At 54.0% G+C, this 26,695-nt stretch overlaps 8 protein-coding genes across 8 annotated transcripts; 4 read left to right on the top strand and 4 right to left on the bottom strand.

Annotated features, from left to right (window-relative positions):
* Positions 1-135: 135 nt before the first annotated feature.
* On the top strand, positions 136-854 carry J4E78_006676 (uncharacterized protein; the record flags this gene model as incomplete). The annotated part of the gene is made up of 2 exons (XM_049367286.1): positions 136-302; positions 350-854. The coding sequence occupies 2 exons, from the start codon at positions 136-138 to the stop codon at positions 852-854; spliced, it is 672 nt and encodes a 223-aa protein (XP_049221033.1).
* A 795-nt stretch (positions 855-1,649) lies between these two features.
* On the top strand, positions 1,650-3,603 carry J4E78_006677 (uncharacterized protein; the record flags this gene model as incomplete). Its single annotated transcript, XM_049367287.1, has 2 exons — positions 1,650-1,737; positions 1,784-3,603. The coding sequence occupies 2 exons, from the start codon at positions 1,650-1,652 to the stop codon at positions 3,601-3,603; spliced, it is 1,908 nt and encodes a 635-aa protein (XP_049221034.1).
* An 832-nt stretch (positions 3,604-4,435) lies between these two features.
* J4E78_006678 (uncharacterized protein) lies at positions 4,436-6,838 on the top strand (the record flags this gene model as incomplete). Its single annotated transcript, XM_049367288.1, has 4 exons — positions 4,436-4,624; positions 4,677-5,280; positions 5,328-5,596; positions 5,645-6,838. 4 exons carry the CDS (start codon positions 4,436-4,438, stop codon positions 6,836-6,838), a joined length of 2,256 nt encoding a protein of 751 aa, XP_049221035.1.
* Positions 6,839-7,267: 429 nt separating this feature from the next.
* J4E78_006679 (uncharacterized protein) lies at positions 7,268-9,885 on the bottom strand (the record flags this gene model as incomplete). The annotated part of the gene is made up of 2 exons (XM_049367289.1): positions 7,268-9,082; positions 9,130-9,885. The coding sequence occupies 2 exons, from the start codon at positions 9,883-9,885 to the stop codon at positions 7,268-7,270; spliced, it is 2,571 nt and encodes an 856-aa protein (XP_049221036.1).
* A 724-nt stretch (positions 9,886-10,609) lies between these two features.
* On the bottom strand, positions 10,610-12,049 carry J4E78_006680 (uncharacterized protein; the record flags this gene model as incomplete). Its single annotated transcript, XM_049367290.1, has 1 exon — positions 10,610-12,049. The coding sequence occupies one exon, from the start codon at positions 12,047-12,049 to the stop codon at positions 10,610-10,612; it is 1,440 nt and encodes a 479-aa protein (XP_049221037.1).
* A 511-nt stretch (positions 12,050-12,560) lies between these two features.
* On the top strand, positions 12,561-14,654 carry J4E78_006681 (uncharacterized protein; the record flags this gene model as incomplete). The annotated part of the gene is made up of 7 exons (XM_049367291.1): positions 12,561-12,612; positions 12,667-13,288; positions 13,348-13,692; positions 13,739-13,841; positions 13,895-13,998; positions 14,053-14,401; positions 14,457-14,654. 7 exons carry the CDS (start codon positions 12,561-12,563, stop codon positions 14,652-14,654), a joined length of 1,773 nt encoding a protein of 590 aa, XP_049221038.1.
* Positions 14,655-16,759: 2,105 nt separating this feature from the next.
* Positions 16,760-17,875, bottom strand: J4E78_006682 (uncharacterized protein; the record flags this gene model as incomplete). The annotated part of the gene is made up of 1 exon (XM_049367292.1): positions 16,760-17,875. One exon carries the CDS (start codon positions 17,873-17,875, stop codon positions 16,760-16,762), a length of 1,116 nt encoding a protein of 371 aa, XP_049221039.1.
* A 4,954-nt stretch (positions 17,876-22,829) lies between these two features.
* On the bottom strand, positions 22,830-24,600 carry J4E78_006683 (uncharacterized protein; the record flags this gene model as incomplete). The annotated part of the gene is made up of 4 exons (XM_049367293.1): positions 22,830-22,969; positions 23,047-23,087; positions 23,142-24,209; positions 24,257-24,600. 4 exons carry the CDS (start codon positions 24,598-24,600, stop codon positions 22,830-22,832), a joined length of 1,593 nt encoding a protein of 530 aa, XP_049221040.1.
* Positions 24,601-26,695: the final 2,095 nt, after the last annotated feature.

Below are 26,695 nucleotides of genomic sequence, written 5' to 3' on the forward strand. Positions count from 1 at the left end.
ATGCCCGCAAGCCGCTGTCAGGCGCCGCATACCAAACTTTGACTCACTCGCAACTACACACGACACATCGAAATACTCGCGCACCACGTCCATCCACTTCGGAAACAAATACGATCTCGCATACCTCACAACACAATGGCGAAAAAGGGCGCGGCCGGCGGCGATGGAGGGGGCTCGAAGAAGGCACAAGGACAAGCCCGCAAAGCAGACGCCGCTGCATCGAAGCAGGCTGCAAAGAACCAACAAGCTGAAAAGGCAGAGGCAGAGGAATGGAACAAGGGCGCAAAGTCAAATGCAAAGGCGTACGTGCATCTTCGCCCCTACTTACGCAGTAGCTAATATATCATAGCGAGGCCGCAGCAGAGAAGGCCGCTGAGGCAGCCCGTAAGAAGGCTGAGAAGGAAGCCCTGCTCCGTGAAGAGGAGGCTTCCCTGCCCTCCAAGCCCAAGGGCAAGAACCCCAAAGCCGAGAAGAAGCCCCGCGGGGGCGGCATCGACTCAGCGCTCGGCTCCTTCGACGCGAAGCCTGGCGCGCTCAACGCCACCGGTATCGACAACGCCCTCGACGCTCTGGACATCACGGGCAACAGCCAGGACAAGGTGGACCGCCATCCCGAGAGGCGCTTCAAGGCTGCATACGCTGCGTTTGAGGAGCGAAGACTGGACGAGATGAAGGACGAGAAGGGTCTGCGACGACAGCAGAAGATCGACCAAATCCGCAAGGAGTTCGAGAAGCACCCCGAAAACCCGTTCAACCAAGTCAACGCATCGTACAACATGACAAGAGAGGAGATCGCCGCACTGCGCGAATCAGAGAAGGAGAAGAAGGAGAAGAGGCTTGTGGGGGTCAACTGAGTGGCTGTGTTACTTTCGCGTACTATTCATATATGGGGGCGTTCTGGGTAGACCTGGGACGAGACGCCTCAGCGCATGATCGCAGACGGGCCGAGGCATGAGTTGGGGGATTTTGATTAAACTCCGCCTCATGAACGAGCCATGGGTCCGTAAGCTGACTTTCACTATTCAACATTCTTTCCTGTTGCTTATGGTTGTGATGATCCCCGCGCTCTTAGCACTACGACGGCCCCTCTCGCCCCTCATTCGTGCGGGTAGTGTACCTCTAGCTGATCATCCGTAGCGTAAGCAGTCGGTCCTGGTGTTGGTCGTGAGAGCACTGCGACGCGACGATCTTTTCTTAGCAGCCAAACAATAGCAAAGGAACAATGCGTCGGCACGGCCAGTGAACACAAGGGATTTGAGGAGGCCAAATAATGAAGGACAAGCCGCCCGGACGACCGTACAGTGGCGCCAAAATAGAGGCCCAAAAGCAGCGCAGCCGCCGACCTGAAACATGCGTGCTAGTTAGCCATTGGCCGACACCAAATCTGTTCCTGCGTTTCGAAACGCCCGCTTACCCAATCCCTGCTGCACCCGCGCGCTCCTTCCCCGACTGCCCTCACCGAAGAAATATGGGTCCACGCGAGTTCGATCTTAGATAAGCCCTACTCCCGGCATTCACCATGCGTGCTTTGCTCTCCTTCACATTCTGCAGCCTCGGCGCTATACAGTCGTTCTTTTCTTCCCTTTCTCTCTTCCTGACTTTTAGTCGTTACCTTCTTTTGATCTCTACCCATTCGTTTCTCAACCAATATGAAGTACTTTACCACTACTGGAGCAGTGCTCCTCAGTGCCCTTACAGCGACCGCCGGCGGTATCAAGTTCGACCCCGAGGATGAAGGTGAGAATATTCGCAGCAACCGCGCTACAAAGCTAACCTTCAGAAGCGTCAATCCTCGCCGTCACTCGACAATACGCGTACGGACTGATGTCGATGTACCAGGGCAACGCCACAGGCACATCCATCGAGGGTGTCGGAGTCTGGCCCAAGCCCCACTACTGGTGGGAGGGTGGCGCCGCGTGGGGTGGCATGATCGAGTACAGCCAGTTCACCGGCGACGACTCACACGTCAAGACGCTTCAACAGGCATTGACTGCCAACTACGGCCCCGACAACGACTTCATCCTGTCTTACCGCAAAGGAGAGACTGGCAACGATGACCAGGCTTTCTGGGCGCTTGCCGTCATGAGCGCGGTCGAATACCAATTCCCCGATCCCGCAGATGCGCCTGCGAGCTACCTCGAGGTCGTGACCAACGCATTCGAGAACATCGTCGGACGCTGGGACGAGACGAGCTGCGGTGGAGGACTGAAGTGGCAGGTGTACCCTGAGAACAGCTACGGCTACAACTACAAGAACTCAATCTCCAACGGCTGCGCTTTCGCTCTTGGTGCGCGCCTTGCTCGCTACACTGGCGAGCAGAAGTACGCGGACTGGGCTGTCAAGATCTACGACTGGACAAAGAAGGTTGGACTTATCAGCGACCAGTACGAGGTGTTCGATGGTACAGACGACAAGACCAACTGCGCCACAGTCGCCGACAAGACCCAGTGGTCTTACAACAACGCCATGTATCTCCATGGATCGGCCTTCATGTACGACTACACCAACGGCGAGAGCACCTGGAAGGATCGCACTTCCGGCTTCCTTGATCACGCTGAACTGCTATTCTTCAGCCCCTACGAGAACGCCACAGACATCATGTACGAGTGGGCTTGCGAGACGGGTGAGTCTGGCCGACACTGCAACCTCGATCAGCAATCATTCAAGGCATACCTTTCTCGCTTCATTGCCAAGACTGCCATGGTCGCTCCCTTTACTAAGGACAAGATCGTGCCGTTGCTGAAGGCTTCCGCTGTCGGTGCGGCCAAGGCCTGCTCTGGAGGCACTGACGGCGTCACATGCGGCAGCAAGTGGTACACTGGAAGCTGGGACGGCACTTCGGGTGTCGGCCAGCAGCTGTCGGCCTTGGAAGTCACCCAGGCACTCTTGATGATCGAAAAGGGTACCCTGCCTGCAAAGGGCAACGGCGCGCCGAAGCCATCAAGCAGCCCTTCCCCGAAGCCTAGCTCTACGCCAGCGCCATCACCTGCTCCTGCGACAAGTGACGCCGCTTCTTCAGCCACCTCTGTGTCTAGCCAAGTCCCAGCTGCCAGCGAAGCTACTCCCTCATCAAGCGTCACCAGCGAGACCCCTGCACCCAGCAAGGCCCCATCCACCGAGGCGCCTTCGAACGACAACCACAACATCGTTCCCAAGTTCCCGGAGGCTGATGAAGCTCCTGTTTCCACACAGGTTGTCTCTTCGGTCGTTGTCGTAACAAGCACGTCGGTCTCAAGCTCTCAACCCTCGGCCTCAGGCAAGCCTGCTAGTCCGTCGAACGGAGGCTCATCCAGCAGTTGCGCCCGCAGCGTAACTCGGACTGTGACTCTCGCTCGCTCCTCCGCGACAATTAGCTGCACGCCCAGCGTGACCGAGACTGTCTACGTACCGGCAGCATCGGCGACCACGGGCCTTGTCGTAGACTCTTCGCCAGCTCCGGTTGTACCTCCTGTTACTACCACGTTGATGTCGGCGCCCGCTGCTAATACCAGCTTGCCCAACCCGACATCTCCAGAGCAGTTCCTCGGCGCTGGCTCTGCCCTCACCGTCAGCACCTCTGTTGTCACCGTGTTGGTGGCAGCGATGGCCTTTGCTATGGTGTAAGCCGTCATCTGCACATTGCATCTTGTCTTCATCTTCTTTACTGTACATATATACCCTTCTTGCTTTATAGACCACCATATTCCCGGGCCGCTTGACGTCACCCTCTGATAGATTGGAATGTATAATGGTCCTTTCGTCTGAACTATCCGCATCTGTGATTATGATTATGACTCAGTCATCAACGTGTGAATCCAATAGCTAACAATGTAGGTAAACTTCTGCCAGATACCTTCATCGGTGTGGCGCATCCTCAGCCGTGACATTTGGTGGAGCGGGCTCAGCTGGCTCCTACCCCACTAGAAAAGGGCCGCCAACAATTAATGTGCGATGACATAGCAACCATCCCACTTCCCCGGCCCTATCTGCAACCCTCCACATATCCGAGCTCAACAACGAAAATAGCGCTGCGGATATGCGCTGCTGAAAGCTTGATCTCCTCAGCAGGGCCAGCGCTCGTCGGGTATCGGCTATCCAGGTCCGCGCAGACTCGGAACTTCCCTTTACTGTGGCCTGATGTTCTTCTTCTGCACGCGACCTACATAGAGAAAGTGCTAGAACGTGAAGGTGCGTGACAACATGTCTGAGTCTGCGCTCTGATGCTAACGAGGGATAACACTGTAGCTTCCAACGCAGCTTCATCGTCAGCGACCCTGTATCGCCGTGCGCGCATTTCGTGCCTCGTCACCCCTCGTTTCCTGTCGCATTCGCCATCGCGTCCGCGGACGGATACGCACCACCAGCCATAGGAGGCTACACCAACCTCGCCCTCCTGGCGGCGCATACCATATTCTTCACATCCGCCGGCAGCATAATCGTGGTTTAGGTAGCCGCCATGGCGACCCAGAAGAGAGATGCGAAGGGCAAGAAGCTCGCCGTCATGAACAAATACGTGTACGATGCTTTCTTGTGGACGTTCTCGATCCTGGTGGAGCTCTTCTTCCGAGAAGTGCATCCTAGGAGTAGTTGGAAGGTGCCAAAGGAAGGCCCCGTTATCTTCGTGTGCGCACCGCACGCGAACCAGGTAGGACATGTTGCGACGCTACCTCGTCAGGATGTATGCTGACACATAGCAGTTTGTCGACCCCCTCATGTTGATGAGAGTCGTAAAGAAAGAATCCGACCGCCGAATCCAATTCCTAATCGCCGATAAATCGATGAAGCGCAAGTTCGTAGGCGCAATGGCTGGCTTGACAGGTGTCGTGCCTGTAGGAAGAGCCATGGACATGACGAAGCCTGCAGAGGGCAAGATATACCTCCCCGATCCCATCAACGACCCGACGCTTGTTCGGGGTGTGGGCACCAACTTTGAAGATAAGAAATTCCAGGTCGGCGGCTCCCTCGTACTGCCTAAAGTGGACAACAAGGCGGCGACCGCTGAGATACTCGAGATCAAGGGCCCGGAAGAGATCAGGCTGAAGCGTGGCTTCAAGGGAGGTGTTGCCATGCAGCAGATGACTGGGCGAAACGACATGACCAAGGACGGCACATTCGTGGACGGGGCCAATGCGAAGAAGGGTATCGCTGATGGGTACGAGGGAACACCCTTCCAGGTAGCGCCCAAGCTCGATCAGACAGAAGTTTACGACGCAGTACATGCGGTTCTCCACCACGGAGGAAGCATCGGTATTTTCCCTGAGGGCGGTAGTCACGACAGAACTGATCTTCTTCCTCTGAAAGGTGAGTCATCGCACAGCTTGAACTTCCCATGTACTAACACCTTCCAGCTGGTGTTGCTATCATGGCGCTCGGTACAGTGCAAACGAAGCCTGACTGCAATCTGAACATCATTCCCGTCGGCATGAACTACTTCCACGCCCACAAATTCCGGTCAAGGGCCGTCATCGAGTTCGGTACGCCCATCCACGTCCCACCTGAGCTAGCCCAGAAGTTCGATGGCCCTGGCAGACGCGAGGCCATCGGCGAGATGCTGGAAACCATTCGTCAGGGTCTTATCTCCGTCACGGTCACAACACCCGACTACGATACACTCATGGTATGTGCAATACGAACCCATAGTCTTTCTCATTGCTGACCCTTCTAGGTCATCCAAGCTGTGCGCCGCCTCTACAACTCCAAAGGCACGAAGCTTCCTCTTCCCAGGATCGTGGAGCTTAATCGCCGCCTCGTCCAGGGTTACGAACGCTACAAAGACGACCCTCGCATTGTCGAACTCAAGAAGGAGGTCACCACCTACAACGGCAAGCTTAAGGCGCTCGGCCTCCGGGATCACCAGGTGCAATATGCAAAGATGCATCCTATCACGGCATTTGGGCTTTTCTTCTACCGTCTTGGAAAGCTGCTCTTCCTGAGCATGCTCGTCCTTCCCGGAACTCTGCTCTTCAGCTTGGTCTTCATTGTCACTAAGGTTGTCTCGATCAAGAAGGCCAGAGAGGCACTCGCTGCATCAAACGTCAAAGTTCAAGCAAGAGATGTCATGGCTACGTGGAAACTTCTCGTTGCCATGGCTGCCGCCCCGACGGCTTACGCCTGGTACGTCTGCTTAGGACTCTACTGGTACTCCTACAACCAATGCAACGGATACCTTCCTGCTGGCATCCAGAAGCGCTGGCTCATCATCCCCCAACTCGTCGTCTACGTCACCCTCACATACGGCGCTCTCCGATTCGGCGAAGTCGCCATGGACATCCTCAAGTCCCTCGGTCCCCTTTGGAAGATGATGAACCCCTTCTCCAACAACGAACTTGTCAAACTACAAGAGCGCCGTGAGAACCTCGCCCAGCGTGTGAACGACATCATCAACGAACTCGGTCCGGAGATGTACGAGGACTTCCACTCCAAACGCATCGTCGAGGATCCCTTCATTAAGCAAGAGCGTCCCAACACACCACCGCAAAAGTCAGACGAAGACGCCGAAAGGGAAGCAGGTCAGGACATCGAAACCTACGATTACCCCGCTTCACCCGGCTCCATCAACGAGATACCGCGCAACGAATCGTTCCACGACCTCGCCAACCAAGACTTCTTCTCTAGTCGACCGCAGACGCCGAAGAAGAGCCGCAGCCGGAATAGCAGCAGTGCGAATCTGGGCGGCTTCCAGCTCAAGCCTTTCAGTACTATTGATGGTAACCTTGATGAGGTGAAGAGAAGGCTGACAGATGGTGTCAAGCAAAGGACAAGAAAGAGAAGGAGTAGTGGAGAAGGAAGCTGGGACGACGGCGAAGATGGTGAGGGCCTAACAATGGGAGGAAGGAAAGAGCGCTCGTATACCAAGTAGTTTTTGGTCGTCATCGTAGTTTGGATGAGCGGTGTGTCCGTTTTGCTTGTGCGTTAGTACCTAAAGATACCACTTTCCTTTCTTCTCCTCAGCGGTTGAAAATTGGATATGTTATGCATGAAATACGATTTGCTTGCTATGCTTACTTGTAATGCTATGCTGTGTTGTGGTTGTGGTTGTGCTATGCTAAGTACTCTTGTAATATCATCGCTTGTACATCGTTCGCCCTGCCTACAAATATGCCTGAATCAATAGAAGAAAAATGTTATGGATATCCCCATATCCAAAAATGCCAAATAATGCAAAAGCGCTGTGCCCGAAATCCAACCTTTCCTCTTGCAAAAGTGGTATCTTGCCTTGCCTTTCTTACCGAATCCAAATCATCGCCTTCTTGCCCCAGAATCAGTACGTGACACAAAGAAAATATCTCTACCCAACAACAGCCTTCTGACTCAGTTTCTCCAAAAACCCACTGAGATCCTCCTTTTTAATCTCAATCACACACGCCTCGAAACTGTCCATTCTTACTCGTGCTCCCGTCTCCCTAACAACCTCTTGAAACGCGTTGCCGAATCGATTCCTGCCGGACCCTCTCTCCTCATCTTCATCTTCAGAATCCTCAGAGTCGTTATCCGAGGAATCAGATTCTTCGGCTTCAGACTCCGAGTCATCGGCAACTTCATCTTCTTCAAGCCCAGCAGCTAGATTCCGCGCCACACGCGCTTTACGGCGGGACTCTCTCGCTTCAGCCTTCTGCGCCTGTCGCGCTTCTTTAGCTTTGAGTTTCGCTTCGCGTTTCTGAAGGCGTGATTTAGCAGATTCAGTTGCGCCGCCGCCGCCAAGGCCGACGACGACGTAGAGGCCGCGGGAGTCATCGAGGCCTGCCATGACGAGCTCGCTGCCTTTATTTTTACCCTTTGTGCCGTTGAGTTCGACGATGGCTTCGGCGATCCAGAGGGCGAGTTTGGTGAGGGCGCCCGGGTGGGTGAAGAGTTGGACGTCGGGGCCTTCTTTTACGACGGCCATGCGGAAGGCGCGCAGGTGGCGGATCTGTTTCTTCTCGATTAGGGCGGTTCCGGTGCGGAGGATGGCGCGGTGGAGGTGTTGGGCTGTGCTGATGTGCTCGACTAGGCGGTCGATGTCGCCGAGGGCATCGTAGGCGGTCCAGAAGCGGCTGGTGATATGTTCTTGGGCGAGGTCTTGTTGTTCTTGCGTGGAGGAGGGCATCTCGGTGTGGTCGTTGGCTCCGACGAAGTTGGAACTGTCGAGGGCGGATTGGTTCAGGTTCTTTGCGTCGCCGACTTCGAGGATGGCGCCTAGGATTACGCCGGCGTCGATGGCTGAGAGACATGCTTTCCAGCCCCAGCAGCGTACGAAACCCCAGCCGTCTTTGGGGTCTCCTGTACCTGACTTTGGTGGTACGAGGCCATCGAGACCGTATTGTGGTGCGAACTTGAGGAGGCGTTCTCGGAGACCGCGCTTGAGCTCCATATCCATGTGCGTGTATCTTTGCTTGCACTCAGTGAGTGAAACACCCATCTTGGCAAGGAGTTTGGCGAGTCGTTTTTGCCCTGCATCACTCCAGATGTGTAGTTTGGCGGAGAGGTAGGGCGAGTGGAGCATACTTTCGTAGAGAGACCAGTGCCGAAGGAGAAGGAAACGCGGCTCGGGGGAGAGGCGGATTGACTTGTCGGTTGCTGAGAGAGCGCTTGTTGGGATGACACCCCATACTTCGCCCATCGTTGCATTGCGGGATACACTGGAGGCGTCTGTGACAGGGTTGAGTCGACGTACTTCGTCTCGTAGGACAGAGCGTATGTTCTCTCCGCGATTGCCATTCCAGCCTGCTGAACCACCTTGTGCTGAGAGGGGGTTTAGGCCAACACCGCTCCCTGTCCGCCCGTATAGTTCCAAACTGCTGACACCAACGATGGCATTCCATAGGAGGTCGTTATCTTCGCGGCCGAGTTCCGATGCTAGGTTGTATACGAGGGAAGAGACGGGGTCTGAGTAGGAGGTACCGAGTCCGTAGTATTTGTCGAGTGTAGATGCGTACTTGTTCCGCTTCTTGATCAGCTGCCTTCGGAGGCTCTTCAACGACTTCTCTTTTGGTGCGGCTACTGATGGGGATGCGGAGCGGCTGCGGGAGTCTGAACGGGAGAAGTCGGAGGAGCCGCCTAGTTGTTGCGCTGCTAGCAGGCCTCTTCGCCGTCTCGGTTCGGGTGACGATGGTATTGAGCCTCCCTGGACAATGTTAGCATGGGATCCGTCTGAACATTGACTATACATACCGAATTACTCCTCCGTCTTTGTGCTGGCCGCTCATCATCTGTCATATCATCCTCAGAGTCATCTTCCTCGCCCCACGACTTCCTCTTCTTGGGTGCTTGTCCAGAGGGCGGCTCCTCATCATCTGGATCGTCCGAGTCGTCGCTGATGTCGTCTTCTTCCCCCACCTCTGGCATCTCCTCAAGCCCAGCGTATGCTTCACGCTCTGCCTGTAGCTCTTCGTCGATGTCACCGTCGTCAAAAACTATGATTCCACCTCTTGACGACTGGTATGACTGCGTGATCTTGCCCTTGTCCACCCCCGCTTGTCTCCGCACGAACTCTCCCGTTGCGGGGTCCTGACTTATGGGGGCGGCGAAAACATTGGTAAGATTCCACGGCCGTCTCGCGTCCAAAAGCCAGACCTCGACATCGCCAGTGCCGCCCTCGCCATCCTCATCCACGTCCAGGCCTAGTATCTCTTCCATGTCCACCATGCCTCCGACGCCCAAACATATGACAACGCCTCCACTTCCACCGTCTGTTGTCCGCATCGGCCGAACCAGCTCTTCTGCCGCTCGTGATAGATCGCCATATCCAGCTATCGGTTGGATCTTATGTTGTATGTAGTCGCGCTTCAATAACGCGGTAAGGATTCGGCAGGCACAAAGCGCGTCTGGTTCGAGGGCGACAAGGAGTAAAACGGGCGGGGCGGCGGCATGTGTGCGTTTTATGAGGTTCTGGTATAGGTGGGCTATGAGGTTTCGCGGAAGGTACATGGCGGCGGCGGTAGAGTGGTTTGCCCTGCGTGCGGGTGTCGAGAAAACGCGCTGCGAGACGCGTCGGGAGGATTTGAGAGGGGCTGGTGGGGCGGCGTGAAGCTTATGGTATGCTGTGCATTTGCATGGAGAATAATAGAAGACGTGATTAAAATAGAGAGTATGGCAGAAGGGCAATTGGCATGCGTGGGTGCGGGTGCTTGAACGGCTCGTATGCGCGTAGTATCGAGGATGCCCGAGACGCGTTCGGCGCTAGCCGCGGAAATGGCTTCGCTCGGACGCGCCTCTGACGTGAACATTCACCCTCATCTCGATTCCGATCGCGCCTCGTCTCCTATAGTTTGCCAGCGCGAAAGGAAGAGCGTGTTTCATCTGCCTTTTATTCCTGTCCTAGCAGTTAGGAAGATGGATTAGTGCATCTCGTTCTTCTAGAATATACCCATAAACAGGCACACGCATTGTCATCATCACGCCTGCACAGCATCAAAGCGTTCATGTAAAGTAGGTTTCCTCGTACATTCTTCGGGGTTACGTTCAGATTTAGAAACAGGATTACTGAGAAGCTTCGCAGAAACAGCTCACGTGTCGCAAGAGTACACATGTGCCGCTTCAGTACATCCGCCATACCAGAATCAATCCATCAAAAGAACGTACTGTCCAACTGCCATAACCCGGATCTCATAGCCGTCGTCGACTCTCTGCTCCAGGGATACTTCTGTTCCGTTCAACGGTCGCTCTCACGGCCGCGTCTGAGAGCCTCCAAGTCCTCGAAACGAGGGACTGCGACTTTGTAGCTCTGCACAAACATGTCGACATAGTCGTGTTCAGTCTTCCTCTCCATGAACAACTCCTTGGCTTTTTCGAGTTGTACCAGAGATGCGACGATGTCGTAACGGTGATCGAGGTTTTTGCCGTGTGTGTCACCCCATTTGGTCAAGCCTGGATTGACAGTGAACGCCACTACGCCCTCGTCAATGTCTTCGCCGTCGGGATCTGGCACATAGCTCATGGACTCTGCTGCGAAAACTTCTCCTACTTTAGGATATGTAATCTGGAGACGGGACTTCTGGAGTGACATATGTGCGGCCAACGCGAATGCTTTATTGACGATGTTGCCCACTTGCGAGACATCGGGATCGGAGGAGATCGTGTCAAGACCGCTCTCGATAGTTGTCTGGATCCAGTTGCGCGTAGTAATAACCGCAGGTTCGAGTTGCTTAGGTACTTCGTTCACCTTTCCGTGGGTGATCGAGAAGCGATCAACCAAGGCAAACATGCTCTCCATGGTTGCGCAGCGCCAGTTCTCCGAGAGCAAAGTCGGGGTTGGCCAGCCGTTGACATGATCGGTCACGAACATGTTCTGCCAGGTCGTGCTCAATGGCTCGCAGTCTGCACCAAAGATCGAGAAAGGTGTGCGAAAGACCCTGTCGATGAGAACCGACCAGACCCAAGCCTCCACCAGTAGCTTCTTCCTTGCTCGACTGTTCCACTGATCGCGAGACACGTCTTGTTGAAGACAGCCAGTTCCGAGAGCCTCTGCGACATCCACACCAGCGGCGGCGCGAACGGTACGGCTTAAGGTCTTGACAAGCGAAACGATAGCACGAAATTCTTGTGCGAAGTGGTCGTCAGATGCGGTGTGTACCTTCTCGACCCTTCCGAGTAACTCTTTCTGCAAGGTCGAGAGTTGCTCTTGCATGGAATCCCGCTCTGCGGCGTCGCGAGCCATGGAGGCCAGAGTATCGTAGAGAGACTCCTTGCTGAACGTCTTTATGTTCTCCCCAATCCTTTGCGAATATGGCCTCATATACTCCTCAACGACGTGAGTCAGAATATCGGCCTTCCAGTTCAACGTATGCTCTGTCTTCGCAATGGTCCCGGCCTGCTCTCCGATAGTCTTGTCTTGCTCGCCAATCTTCATGCCTTGCTCTTCTATAGTCTTCGCTTGCTCTTTCATCTTCTCGACCAGCTCTACGGAGGACTCCCCGAGCTTACGATACTTGGACTTGAGCTTGGTATGCTCGACGCGGTGATCGGCGACTTCTTCATCGCGCTCGGTAAGCGTAAGTTGGAAAGCGGCGAGGAGATTTTCGAGCTCTTCTCTCGACTGTGGCGCCTCGCGTACACGTCTAGGCAACTCTTTGATGTTGCGTGCCGACTGCATCGTCGCGGACCGCGTTCGGACGCCCTCACTCTTGCTCCTCATGTGGCCAACTTCCAGATCTGTCTGCCTTGATGACGCGCCGACGCTGAGCTTTCCATGGCGATGACTGGGATCGCCCGGGTGAGAAGGGTGAGAAGTGCCCATGACAGCTTCGTACTGGTCACAGCTAGTCAGCGAAAGGTTACTCATAGATCCATCGAGAGACTTACGTATCCCACTAAAGATTTGACCCAACCTGGCATGGCAATCTCATGGGATGGTGGGATGGTGGGCTGAAGAATTTGAAGCGGTGGTTGCGAGATCTTTGTGGGTGAGTGGTCGGTGGAGGTGGCTTGCTTTGTGCGAAACTACTGAGGGACTCAAACTCACTTTCACCTTCACTTTTCCGACCGAAAATTTTCAAGTCTCTCGCTAAAGCTTTTCGTGCTCGCACAAGAGCCATCTCTTTCTATCTCCATCATCCACCCACACGACTCATCCCCACCTCACCTCGCATCGACACCCGCCCGCCATGCTCAGCAACCGCCTGGTCGTAGCCATTGACTATGGCACTACCTTTACTGGTGAGTTTAACCTGAAAGTAGCTTCAGCATTGGGCGCCAACTAATACGATGCAGGTGTGGCCTTCTGCGAGACCTCGGATACAGGTGTAGTCGGCAAGACCATCATCGTGGTTCAAGACTGGCCTTCCCGGCATACCAAGATCGCTACCAAGGACAAAGTCCCCAGCGAATTGGCGCTGAAGGACCTCTCCAACTGGGGCTCGCTCATCGCTCCAAATGAGCAGCGCCATATGTGGACCAAACTCTTGTTGGACGACCCGAAGGCCGGTGAAGTAGACAAGATACTGAGAGAGCTCACTCTGAGTGACTCCACGCGACCATCAGCTAAGCCAGTCGAGGTTATCGCGAAGTACCTTGCGCATGTCAAGGCTCATCTCATCAAGAACCTCGACATCCACTATGGCAAAGGTCTCTGGCGGACTCTACCTCTCACACTCGTCGTCACCGTGCCAGCTGTATGGTCGGACGTCGCTAAGGACTCAACGCTGCGAGCTGTCAACAAGGCTGGGTTCAACACTACTGAGCTTCCTCAACTGAAGAGGACTGTTCTCACTACAGAGCCCGAAGCCGCTGCAATTTACACCATTCAGTCTATGCGAGGAGGCATTCAAGACGAGCAGTTTGCCGTCGGCGACGCGTTTGTCGTATGTGACATGGGCGGAGGCACAGTCGATTTGTGAGTCAATCGAGTTCCTATGTATAAGCCTGGCAACTACTGACATGTTACGAAATCAGGATCTCATATCGCGTCGCTGAGCTGGAGCCAACCACATTAGAAGAAGCCACTGTCGGTAGTGGTGATCAGTGTGGAGGTAGCTTCGTCGAGCGTGGATTTCTGAAGTGGTTGGAACGTCGCTTGGGTACTTCTGACTTCGTTTTGATCGCTGGAGAGAGGAGCGAAGATCTTCCACGTACATCACTGACTCCGAAGCTGAGTCGTATGGTCCAAGACTTCGTTCTTGAGGTCAAGACCGGCTTTTCTGGACATGAGACCAGCTTCCTACGTCTGCCCGTCCCCTTGAGCTCTGTCGAAGATGATGACGCGAGAGGTATCCAGGATGGCGAAATCAAGATCACTCCGTAAGTTTATCTCCTCGAGGCTCAAATCACTCACTCACAATACTAGGGCCGATATCAAAGAGATGTTTGAGTTTCCGCTTCGTCGCACATACGAACTCTTGCTTGAGCAGATTTTGCAGGCACGTCGCACAGGCAACGTGAAGCTGAAGGTAAGTCGATTTCGGAAGCTCTTTCATTTATCTGCACAAACTGATAGCTGTAGTATGTTTTCATGGTTGGTGGCTCCTCTGAGTCGCCCTACATCTACGAAAAGATCAAGACTTTCGCTGAAGCCAACGGTCTGGCGACGATCCGACCTGCTCATGCGTATGTGAACTTCACCTATAACCATCGCTCTGGGCAACAGCTGACATAACTTAGATGGTCCGCTATCGTTCGTGGTGCAGCTGCCAAAGGCCTCGAGGGTGATGGCCGCGCTCACATCAAGAATCGCAAGTGTCGTCGGCACTATGGTACTGAGTTCCGTTCAACATTCATCAACGGCAAACACCATCCTACCGATGCGTACAGATGTCCGTACACTGGTGAGAGGCAAGCTACCGGCCAGATGAGGTGGTTGCTCAACAAGGGTCAAGATCTCGCTGCGGACTCGAAGGCGCACGCATACACGGATCTATCAGCCTACTTCTGGCCGGAATCTGCTCGTATGGTTTCTTTGAAGCTGCGAGCTTCCAATGCTGAGGAGGCACCGAGCCGTGGAGCGGACAAGGTAAGCTACTAACTTCGCAATCATACGGCATCTAGCATCTGCTAACCAAGCATAGGATGTCTACACCGTCGCTACATTGCATGTCGACTTGAGTGGTGTTCCTCAGAGCGCTTACGAACCTCGCTCAGGCTTGGCCGGTCGTGCCTACCACACACTAGACATCCGCGTCGAGATGACTATCCAGTCTTCTCTTGAGTTCACGCTCTTGGTCAAAGGCGTTCGTTACGGATCCGTCACCGCGAACTATGCCTAGGCAATATTCTTGCTCTAGCTTGAGATTCACACGACGCGCATACGTTCGACTTTCGATGGCGATGCCTATCCCGTTGTAGGCTTTGGTATAGATCTCTTTCGAATGCTGCTGCGTGGAGGATACATTGGTGGCTTTTGATGTAATGGCACGACTATGATCGTAGCGTATCCCTCAGGCTACCGTATGAGCTCCCCCAAGATACGAATCATGGAAACACACCACAAGCTGGTCGTCTTGTTTAGTTGCACAAGTAGCAAATCAAGCACTCACCACAAACTCTAATGCACCCTGAACTTCCTCGCCTCCTCCCATCGTGCCACCACCCATCCTGCCCACCACGCCACAACCACCCCATCACCCCCTCCAACCACGCCTCCCTCAGCAAACCCCCTTTCAACCCCTCAACAATCATCAAACCCCCACCAATCACCACCTCACCCTTCGCCAAGCCCCCAAACTCTCTCGGCCCAACCGTCCCTTAGCACCACGCACTAAGTCACGTTACCTCCATCTCATGCGCGTCATCTCACCAACCATGCCCTTTCCAGCCATACAGCCGACGCGAAAAGTGGGGCCCAACGATCCTCAAGGCAATGAGTGTGAAACGGCGATCGTGGGAAAGGTTTAGGGTGCTGTGTGGCGTTTGAGCTTGACGGGCGGCGCGGTGGCTTGGGTTAAACGCGAAGACGCGCGAATGTACGCGAAGTACGCGATGGGGGAAGCGAGGCGAGGGGCTGGGTGGCTTGGGTTGGGTCCGGCAGTGAAGGGAGGGGGGGTGTGGTGCGAGTATGGGCTGGAGCGAACCGAACCATTACCAGTTTTTTCTTGCTGGGGCAAGCAGATGGGGGTTGTGGTGGGAATAGTGTAACGTGTTTGCATCGATGGGAGTGTCTGGTAGAGAGACGGGATGGACTGCGGCTCGAGAGAGATGTATTCCACGGTCTCGATGACTTGTTTGTTGGAAAGATGGACCAGTTCCCTACCAGAAGAGCCTGCGACACGTTCATCCTGTCACTCAACCGTCCCCAAACCTTCTCTATCCTCACTGCGCGATGCGAATGCAGCCCAACACGGAAACCACGAACCCAGCTAGCACAAGATCTCGTCTTCGTATCGCCGCAAGAGCATGGCCTGTGTTAAGTTAGGCACAAATTTGCCCGCACAAGAATCTCGTACCATTTTTCGTCAGCTGTGACGGGAAACCCCGGTGCGTTGCTACTGCACGGCATCGCCCGATGTCACCAGGCAGGTTTTCGCGGCTGTCGATCACTAGTTCAAGCGCGAGTCTGAGACTGGAAGTGCGCAATGAGATCTACGCTACACGTTCGCTTTCGCATGTGACGGTGGTAACGAGCCGAGTGGCCGTCTTTGTCTTCCAAATCTTTCAGGGCTTGCGCGCGCTGGTAGTGTATGTTGCGGCTGCAGGTACGGGATCGGGGGACGCGATGCAAAGGAAGGTCTCATTGTCAAGCGCATCACTCATGGGGATTCAGTGTGTAATTTTGAATTGTTTGTATTTTGAGTTCGGTGGGCGGTGTGTTTTTTTGATCTCAAGGAGGGTAGGGTTACTACTCTCTCCGTTGACAGTGTGATACCTAGTACCGTAGCGATGTATAAGAAAGAAACAAAGAGAAAGACGACTTCATGTTGTCGTGATTAATGACTCCGTACCCAAATGCATAATGGCCTCGTCATAACACCATGCTGATAAAGAAAAGCGTGGGGACGACGACGTCCGAAAACCACGCGCAAACCGACCATGTAATAAGGGTTGAGACAGCTAAGTCAAATACCCATCGAAAACTGAATGAGCGAGACGGACGCGTGATGCGATACCTTCTCCAGCGTGTGCTTATTATGTGAACTCGACCTAGTCATCACATTTTCGACCAGGGGAATTCTTCCTCTGCCTCGTCCTCGCATGACAAAATCTTGATATCGGGGCAAAACTCGAGCAAGCCGGTCGCAAAATCTCGAAATGGAGGAGGTCGATCGCGGTCTTCCTAGACCTTATAATCCGTCTCCTGTTGAATCTTGATATCGGGCCAAAACTCGGGCAAGTCGATCGCAAAATCTGGATATGGAGGAACTCGATCGCGGTCTTCCTAGACCTTATAATCCGTCTCCTGTTGGATCTTCTGATCCCATGGATCAACATTTTGATGATCGACGTACGAGGGTACCATGTTAAAGTTCATGGAGTTGTACACCTGTTGACCTGGGTGACCTGGGTGACCTGGATGACCTGGATGACCTGAATGACCTGGGTGGAATGGCATCCGTGGTGGTTGTGCGAGAGTGGAGGAAGCGTACAAATTCATGCTATTTGGGTACGCTGGCAGAGGTGGGGGGTCAGAGCCCAAGTTGGTAGGCAGGATGTAGCCAGAGTCTTCTCTCCTCCTCTTGTTGGAGTGCTCGTACTCGTAGGCGGAGTGGTCGATGGGTGCCTGTGTGGTCGGCTCTGGGTTTAAGGGTAGGGTGTATTCTTCCCTTCTTCTCTTGGACGACTGGAACTCGTAGCTGGGTGCGATCTGTGCCTGGGAGGTAGGCTCTGAATCTGCCTGAAACGAACGCTTGTTGTTCATCATCCCTCTAGCTTCTTTGCGCAACCTGAGTCGAACGCCCTGGTCGGAGAACGCTCGCGAGAGATACGTCGACTCTTCGAGACCCTTGAAGTCTTTGGGAAGTACGACGTCGAACTTCTCACTAAGTACAGAGCCGAGGTTCTGTACCTCCCCACGTGAAGGGTGGAACTCGTACATGCTGAAACACAGTCTGAAGCTGCCCTGAATCCGGACAGAAATATCGCCGAAGACGAAGAAACCGCCGTCCTTGTTATTAACATCCTTAAGACGATGCAGGGACGACACCAGTGTGCCGGCCATGGATTCATTGGGAGTGTGCTCGACGGGCTCATCTCTGTCCGCTTTGTACAGGGATGCACTGAGGAAGATGTAGGGGTTTTGTAAGAAGCTGTTCGAGGCGTCAACGCCATCCCGAAGGTTGAGCTGGAGAATGGGTGGAGGATCCACAGGCTTCCGGAACTTTTCCTTGCTCTTGACCGCGACCAGTGCCTCTTTAGGCTGCTGGCGGACGGACAGGTAACAATTGTTCGGGCTCAAAGGCTCGGGGCCTTGACTGGCGACTGGTAGTGTGACAGGCATGTGCTGTTGATAGTAGGGCTGGTTATACTGCGGCGGCATCGGGTGGTGCGGATACATGGTTGGGATGTTCATGTTCATGGTCTGGCCCTCTGTAGCAGAGGTCGGCGGTCGTAATCGTGTTGTAAGGAACCCAAGGACCAAGTCTCAGAGACGCCCGAAAATGTGGTGGTGAGATGGAGTCGTCCGGTCGAAAAATACTGAGAACATAAGAGAATTTGGAAATTCGGCTAGCGACCTTTGAGAGAAATACGCGAAAGGTGACCAATCGAACAAAGGCTTGAGTCACTACGGAGTGCAGTGCCGTCCGAAGGTGCTGCGTGACCAGTGACTGTAGTGGTAATGAGCGATGAAAATGCGAGTGGATCACCGTTCCATGGGTGGAGGACCCTTTTCGGAGAAAGTACCGTCAAAGCGCGGCTGCCTGCTCTCAGTGTTCCAGTCCAGCACAGCCGATAATAATGCGTGTTCTCGTGTGGTATGCGCTGCCTTTCTCAAAATTGGAGGCACCTCTTGAAAGCGTCGATATCAGAATGGCGCGCGCGGGAGTGGATCTGGCGCTCGCCTTCCAACGGGACCGAACTAAAGGCCCGCTTGCGGAGAGAAGGTTGACTCCACCCTTGACCGTGACTTCCAACAGAAATAGGCGCAGATATAGGCAACAACAAAAAATGTGTACTGCGCCTGCGTCGCTCAGCACCTGCACTGTGGAACCCGTAGAACACTGTACTTTCCGCACTGTCTCCGCAAGGCATAGCACCAGCTTGATGTCGAAGAGGAGTCTGCGATTGAACTGAGGTTACGCAGGTCTGGTACCGAACCGTGGTCGAGAGTGCCCTGGTGTGCTCCGAATATTACAACAAAGAGGGCCGTTTCCAACGGCTTCGAGGGTATTAGTGTCGTGCTGGTCGACCAGTCAAGCAGCGATTACGTGTCGGGGGGTAAGTCTAGGGTAATCTGGTAATATTATGGAATTAGAAGTGAAGGTCAGAGGAAGAGCGTCGAGGGCGACGACGTCGCAGTGCTCATGAAGGAAGACGCACAAGAGTAAGACACAAGATAGAAGAGCTGGCAAGGGTACCTCGAGGTAGTCGTCTCAATCGGGGCTCCTCTACACTCGTGCTTCCGTGGCGGCTTCGACGGTGATTCGTCGCTTCCCGTCTAGTCTCGAGTGCAACTGGTGCCGAGCGCGGCCGATCAGTGCTGTAGGGTCTCTCCGAGCTAGCGTGCTAAGAGATGAACGAGCGGCGGCGTGAATCATGCGAACAAGCTCTAGTGCAGCCAATCGAACGTCGCCTGGGCTTCTTTCTTCTTCTGTAGGCACGGTCGCTTTGGAAGCTAAGGTTTCTCGCTTGTTGACACAGGCCTGGTTGATTTTGCTCTTGCACCTCGTCGAGTCCGGAGAGGGCTGCAGTGTGGTTGATGCGTTCTGCAGATGACGTCGAGGGTACAATCGAAAACGACAGGACGGTATGCACTCAGCGAAATACCGGGTTTGCGATGGAAATGGGACCTTGTCCAGCCCGCTGGCGCATGTGTCAGCGTGCAAGGACGGCACGGCGGGACGAGGTACAAGAAGACAGGCTGGTCGCAGATGCTGTGCCGTAGTGCAGCGACTGTTCTATATGCTCAACAGCACTTTCGAATGAAGCCGAAGAGAGCCCAAGGGTCGTTTGGCGCTAGAATGCAGCAATAGCCCGTCCGCACTATGCTGCCAGAGCGAGGGTAACCCATGCAGCCGGATGGCAGAGCCTGGCTGCACAGACTGCGCGGCAGTAGAGCAAGGATAGCGAGACGGCTTGGATTCAACGGCAATCCCAGGTTTGGGGTTGGTAGGGCACTGTCCAAGGGCATCGAACGGGGGACCCGGTTGCATGCAACGGAAGAGCCCCATGTCTGTAGACACTCACAGAGACGCTCGGAATTTAGCCACTGCAACTACTCTACTTGAGAGGTCGTATATAATGATCCATTGGCGCCCAATATCTCAGCATCACGCCGTTCGACAGCCTGTTTGCTACGGTTCCTCTGATCCGTAGCCAGAGACACAGAGCGCTCGAGTTAGCTGATGAACGGACCCCAACATATCCGTCGGGACCACTCGCAGGCGAGTGCAGTGGTACTGAACACGTCCACACACATGGCGGCTGTCACACGCCTTCCGACGGCGCACGATGGCGGCTCCGGGACGTGCCTCAGGACTCGAAGGCTAAACTGACAGGACAGTCAAGGCTAGGATACCCACAACATCGTCGCGTATCACTGCAGCAGACGGCACGCACGCTGCGATAGAGTGCCCGGTACGCTCGCTGTCGTCAATCGGACCTGGAACGGGCGTCGAACCGTGCAGGAAACGTCCCCATTGGGCGCTGCAGGCCGATGGGGCAATGACGCATTGTGCATTCACGTTCGTCGGGCTGAGGGCGGGTGATGTCGTCTGGAGGCTATGAAGATGCATGTGGGGAGGATGATCGCCGTCAAATCGCGCGGTGGCTGGGAGGATTTCTGCAGGGATGTGGTTCGAATCCAAGCGAAGACCGCCGAATGCTCCGTTCTCTTCATGAAAGAAATTCTACGATGTTACACCGTCATCCGCACCCCCGTCCAACACCCCTTTAGCCACAAACTGCCAGCGAGTGAGAGGCCGGCGCACTTCCTGCGATGCCTCATGTGGCCGGCAGTCTACCTCAGACAACAGCGCTATAGCCAGCCATGTCCTTAGCGAAGTCTTGCCGGGTCACCATCACCAGGTAACACTCGCTGTCGTCAAAGCACGATGATCTGAGTGCTAGCTGCTTGCTTGTTGCGCCTCTACGACAGATCGTCTCGTTGTCTCGGCAGCCTTCCCTCGTGCACCACGTCTTCTCTCCGTCCTCCGACATGCCGCTGTTCCTGCAGGATACGAGAGCCTCCCGCTATTGGCCCTTTGCATATGTTGCAAATATTGTCCCAACATCGACCTTGTATGCGCTTAATTTACTTTTCGCTTACTACGGCGGAGGCTCGGGCTGTTCATCGTTGTCGAGAGATTATCAGCTGCCGTCACGGGCTGCCATGAGGTTCACTGTCACTCAATATTGCAATACTAGTCAGGCGTGCACTCTGGGATATCGCAAATCTGCCTGCACAGTCCAAACAAAAGGGTTGCCCTTCTGCTCTGGTATCCGGCCTCCATCCAAGCGTCTTAATCTGGATATTTGCATTGTGCAAGCTCGGAAACCTTTCCAGTGCCTCGCGGTTGTGGGCCCCTCACGCGGATGTGGGGTGGTGACATGGCCTCTATCGCAAAGACCTCGTGGACATTCTCCCTGCATCTTGTTGGATCTAAGATCTCTACTGCACAAACACGGTTGGTATCTTGGGACACATCGCGACTAGGCTTCTGGTTCCGTTGAGCCGTATGCAGTGGACGCAATGAGTCTTAGGCGCCATAGCCACGTTTACAACTGCCGCAGCAAGGCAATGATCGAAAGAATGAACACACATGGTTCACAAACAATGCACTAACGACCATAGTACATTCTCGTGCCAAAGATCGGACGGCTCGCTGCAACTACACCACCGTGCGTCTGGGCTAAGATGTCAGTAACAACAGCCTTGATCTGTAAGATCAGCTGGTGATTTGACATGAGCATGCGTCGAGGCGATCAGTAGATATGCATCCCGGCATACCTTTTCTACCTGTGAAGCTTGTCAAACAATTCTTTGAGTGTACATTGCAGATTATCAACGGCACACACCGTAGACATGACGGTTGCGTACATCTCAGACGGGTTGATCGGCATTCACAGCAGTACCTATGGGATTATTATCAGCCCCTCAATAGGGCCAGATGGCGCTGCCTCTCTGCCGCAGCAACTAACGACTGCTTACATGCAGCTTCGACGCCAACTACCGTCCGGCGGCCCCGAAATCCATCATCCATCCGAGCAGGATACTGTCGCATGATAATCACTACACCGGTCTTGGGTTACACGGCACTTGACTGACAGAGTGTAGCACGGCTGCACTTCGCCTGCCCTAGCTACTCGAGTCGAGTGCCCCTCGAATGCGAATGCGGCCAAGTTGAAATCCACAACACTTCCAACTCCGTTATTGTTGCTGTACATATTGGTCACAGCTCTTCCCGACCGCCCCCACCTTGCACAACGAACACTCCACATACCACTCCACATGGATCGCTTTGCGTAGAAACGCAAGCTTATTACCGTCGAGCAGCTTCACCGACTGCCAGACCAATCCGCGAATCATTGTATCATACACACGTGTCCCTCATGATACATTGTAGCCGAGAGTTGAGATATCGCGAGCGGAATTCGGCGATCCGCGTACATTGAACTGTCACCAGCAATTTGGCCACCTATGAGCCAAGAAGATATGATGTATGTACGCAGCAGGTCACTGGTCGCGCAGAACGACATGATCCCTGGACAAAGGGATGCTGCATAGCCGGTGTCGAGCGAGCCCGCGGCTTCCAGGTCGCCATTGGCTGTACGAAACTGTGGCAGAACTACGAAGACTTGCGTTGGTCTAGCCGGGTGGCCGGTGCAATGCAGCTGATGCCAAAGCTGATGCGTTTGTATTGATGGAAGAAGCAGATCAACAAGCATCATCTCTTGCCCAGATGAGACAAGAAGCATACCACCGCACTGACAGAAACCTGTCCAAACAGTCGAAGCCTTCACAGCCCGCCAAAAACGAGTTGAACGCTCCTGAAGGATTCTAACGCTGCGTTCCCCACGATAGCGCATGAGTTTATGACTGTTGATTGGCTCAACTACGTGCGGTTCCCACAGCTCTACCATGGTACAATTTCTCAGCGGCGTGAACCGGCCGCACACTCTTAATTCGCCGTACGGCTGCCGACCGTATGCTTGCTTTTACGTCAAGGCGATTCCCCGCTAAGACTGGTTGCACGTGCGACGGGGCAGATGCTTCCTTCCTTGTCAGTGTCGGAGATCAGGGTCCAAACATGCCTGATCATTGAGGTAAGAGCCTTCAGCAAGCCTCGTTCCTACTCTACCTTTGCAAGTCTTACCATGAGCTTGTCACTCTTGGGCGGCGCGGTATACGAATCCATCTGCTCGATGCCTGTGTCGTCGACGATCGTGGTGCTGTAGTTGGAATACAACGCTGCGACGATGTACTTCATTTCTGGATTCAGTCAGCGTCTAGCATCCATGTCTTGGGAACGGAGCGCCCAAAAGCAACCATGGAGGATCAGCACTTACGATATATCGCCAAGTGACTTCCAACGCACATGCGTCCGCCACTGTCCATGATAGTGAGTGTCAGCGGTCAACGTGCTTCGAGAAGTAGTACTGACCTTCCAAAGGCCCAAAACCACCGGCTCTCCATATCCCTCCGCTTCTCCTCGTCTAGCCTGTCCATGTCCAGCCATCGCTCTGGCCTCCACTCGTTTGCGCGCTCGAACACTTCCTCGTTGAGGTGCAATAGGCCCGCGCTTGCGCTCACCCTTACTCCACTAGGAATGTGGTACGAAGCCTCTTCAGGCCCAAGTTGACAGCCTTGCGGCGGCGTGAAGCGTGGCTGGGGGCCCGGAATGGCCGAATGAAGACGCAGGGTCTCCCATATGACGGCATGGAGGAATGGTAGGCTGTCTACAGCCTTAGCATCAGGCAGTGTCGGCGCTGATGCCGGGATAAGCTGCGGCGAGAGACCAAGCAGCTCAGCGCGAAGACGGGCCTGGATTCCCGGATGTCGCGAGACCTCGTGGACGACGTAGGCCAGTGTTATCCCGGACGTATCGAACCCGGCCGCAAGATGGTCCAGCACCTCGCTCGCAATTTGAGTCTGTAGTGCGCTCTCCCCACCCTCCTTCGCGGCTTTTGTCATGGTGTTTTGGAGCTGCTGCCACACCACAGGTCGATCCTCGATCTGTGCATCGCCTGCGCTCGAGACAGCACTAGCATCGTCGCACATCCTCACCGTCCACCTCTCGATCTCACCGTTCGCCTCATCGACCCACTTCGGTGTCAATCGGTAGCCAAGCCACTTCTCCACAAAGCTAGTAAATCGTGGGAACTCCTGCGGCCAGAAGTTGTAGGATCGACGCGAGTTGTACAAATCAAGAAACCACGCAAGCTGCTTTCGGTCATCGATTAGGTTCGAGCCTGCCTTGAGCCCGAAGATGAAGCACGTCACAATGTCCATCGTGGTCGCGCTGAGTAGTGCGTAGACGTTCAGGACACCCTTCTCAGACTCGGCGAACGTTGTCTCCAGATACGGCAGAAAGCGCTTGTACATAATGGCAGACGTCTGGCCGAGCAGTGCCTCGCTTGCCGTGACATGAGACTTGCTATAGATGTTGCTCAGCATTCGCTTCCTCTGGGAATGCGGCTTATTGCGTCCAGTGGAGAACATGTTGTCGACTCTACGATGAGTCAATAAACGCACGGCCGGTCATCTGACAGTGCTTACCCTCCATAATTCGAAAAGAAAGCATACCAATTGTACCCATCCTTGGCACTGCTTTTCTCAAATCCCCCGGCATAGACGTCTCGGATCCCTCCTTTGACGCAGTTCACGCTGATCTCGCTGGGTCCCAAACACACAATTGGGCCCAAGCGGTCATGCGCTGCCTTCAGTGTCGCATTCTCGATACCCCGCCATCGGATTGAATGCATCCAGAGTGAAGTGATATGCGCCAGCGGATGGGCAGCGGGGACCTTTCGCAGTGGATTGCGCACATAGCTAGCCAGCACTTGGACGATGAGCAGAAGTGGGAAAAGGATACCCAGGGCGGAAATGGACAGGCCGAGCATCGTGTTGTATCGTGCCACAACCCCCAAAAGCAATTGTAGAGGCGCCTTCGAGAATGCAGGAACGCAAAAGAAAAGGCAGATGTCAACGACGCCTTGCGAACGACGGCGCTAGACTCGGGCTCTGTCCCGCTTCGATCGGGATATCCCACTCTGACATCCCCGCAGCACATCACTCTTATCGCGACCCGGTCCAACCGTATCAGGACTAGTGCTCTCAGCCCTATCCGTCGCTATCCAGCCACGAGCATTCTCAGCCTCCATCAAGTCTCAACACGCGAATCGAGATTGATGATGGATGTCTAGCAAAGGGGTTGACAACGAATGTGTCACAGTACACGATCATCGCGTGCTCACAGCCTTGGCATGCGGTATCGGCACCCCAACGGCGCTTCACGTCGCACAAGTCACTAGAGGAATGCAATGCAACGCGCTGCACTGCGATGCAAGGAGGAGCGAAAGCGGCGAGTTACATTGAAGATGGAGTTCATCCTTTGGGAACGCCGGTGTTCGGCAACTTTTACCAACGACGAGCGGAAAAACGGGTTCTGCTTACACAGACCGTATGAGATCGTCCTTGCGTGCAGAGAAGATCGGACTGGGCGTTAATCGTTCAGATGGGAAGATGTATGCTGGGTGATATCATAGGGGTTGGGGCGATGTATGGAGCCGGGAGAAGATCCCAGGTCATGCTCACTTGAAAATGCCATGGAGACTGGTGGGTGACGGGCTGTGCACTGTAGCACGACATGTTCGGTAAACAATTTGTGTCAGCTGCAGTGCGAGGATGAATACGGGATACAGTTTGAAAGTCCGGGACTGAATGTCGAGAAGGGCGATTAGACGTCCCACGCGATGAGGAAAGGAGAAAGCTCAGTTTGAATGGATGAGCGATGTACTCTCATGTTCGGAATACGCAACCTTGTTGTGCGTGAGATTTCATTATATCGTTGTTCTATCCTGCGATTGCCCGACCAGTCCCCAACTCTGAAGGTTGAACTTCGCACCATACGCTTCTGTCGTCCCATCTCTGCCATTCTTCGTCGCATGCGCATCCACTAGTGTACCAGTGAGGCCCCAAGTAGTGATGTCGCTGGACATATACCTTAGGATTTACTGGCGCGCTACATCAGCAGGTTCAGTCTCAGATACGGGGTTCTACTGACTCACCTATTGAGACACCAATGTGTTCTTCAAGATGAATTCATATGCCAGTATAACAACAGTGTCCAGAAAGAGACAATTGGACCTGGAGTAGAAGTGAATATGTGATGTTGATATGCTACATTCGTTCATCAAAGTAGACTATATCTACGCGCGCGTGGTATCTACATCAACAATATCCGAACAATCACAGGCTTATTATTCAGTAGTCTTGACATTTACAGCATGTTACTCCACTTCAAAGAACGATGATTCGATCAATATCAGGCAACTACATCTACTTGCATATCCACCGTGTTGTTTTCTGTGTGTCCATGATGACATCGCTTCCATAACCTGCAGGAGTGTCTAGCCGAGCATGTGCGCGGAATGTGGACACAGCAGCACTCTTGGGATTCGTATTGCTACCTAGCTCGAGCGCCCTGGGGGTGTCAGCTGGATCGAGTGCGTTGAGATGAGAGAACAGTGGAAAGTTGAGCAGGAATGAGGATTATGGCTGAAGTGTAGGAGAAAGAGAACTGAGACAGCGTCATTGATACTCGTCATTCGCCGGAGATATCACCAGCAACAACAACAACGAAAGAGTGACAAAGCCTCAGAAACTTCAGACCGACAGGCATCACCGAGAGTATTCCATAGATAAACATACATCCCCTGGATTGAAACTCGACATGTGTTTTTTTCTTTCGAGAAGAGGGCCCGAGAAACGAATCCTCACACTCTCTTCTCGGAAAAAACCACACACCAGGCTCAACTCAGGAGATATGTGCAGATACATTGACTAACGCCCCCGCTTCGCAATCCCATCCCATCCCATCCCATCCCAAGGTATCTCCGTAAAGCATATACACCAATAGCCCCAACCAGCTTACAACCATAACACTACAAAGAATCGAAGCCCTAGTTCACCGCGCTAAAACATAAATAGAAAGGG

The sequence above is a fragment of the Alternaria triticimaculans genome (genome assembly GCF_023758025.1).
Source record: "Alternaria triticimaculans strain BMP 0046 chromosome Unknown scaffold_9, whole genome shotgun sequence".
In the NCBI taxonomy this organism is placed as follows: Eukaryota; Fungi; Ascomycota; class Dothideomycetes; order Pleosporales; family Pleosporaceae; genus Alternaria; species Alternaria triticimaculans.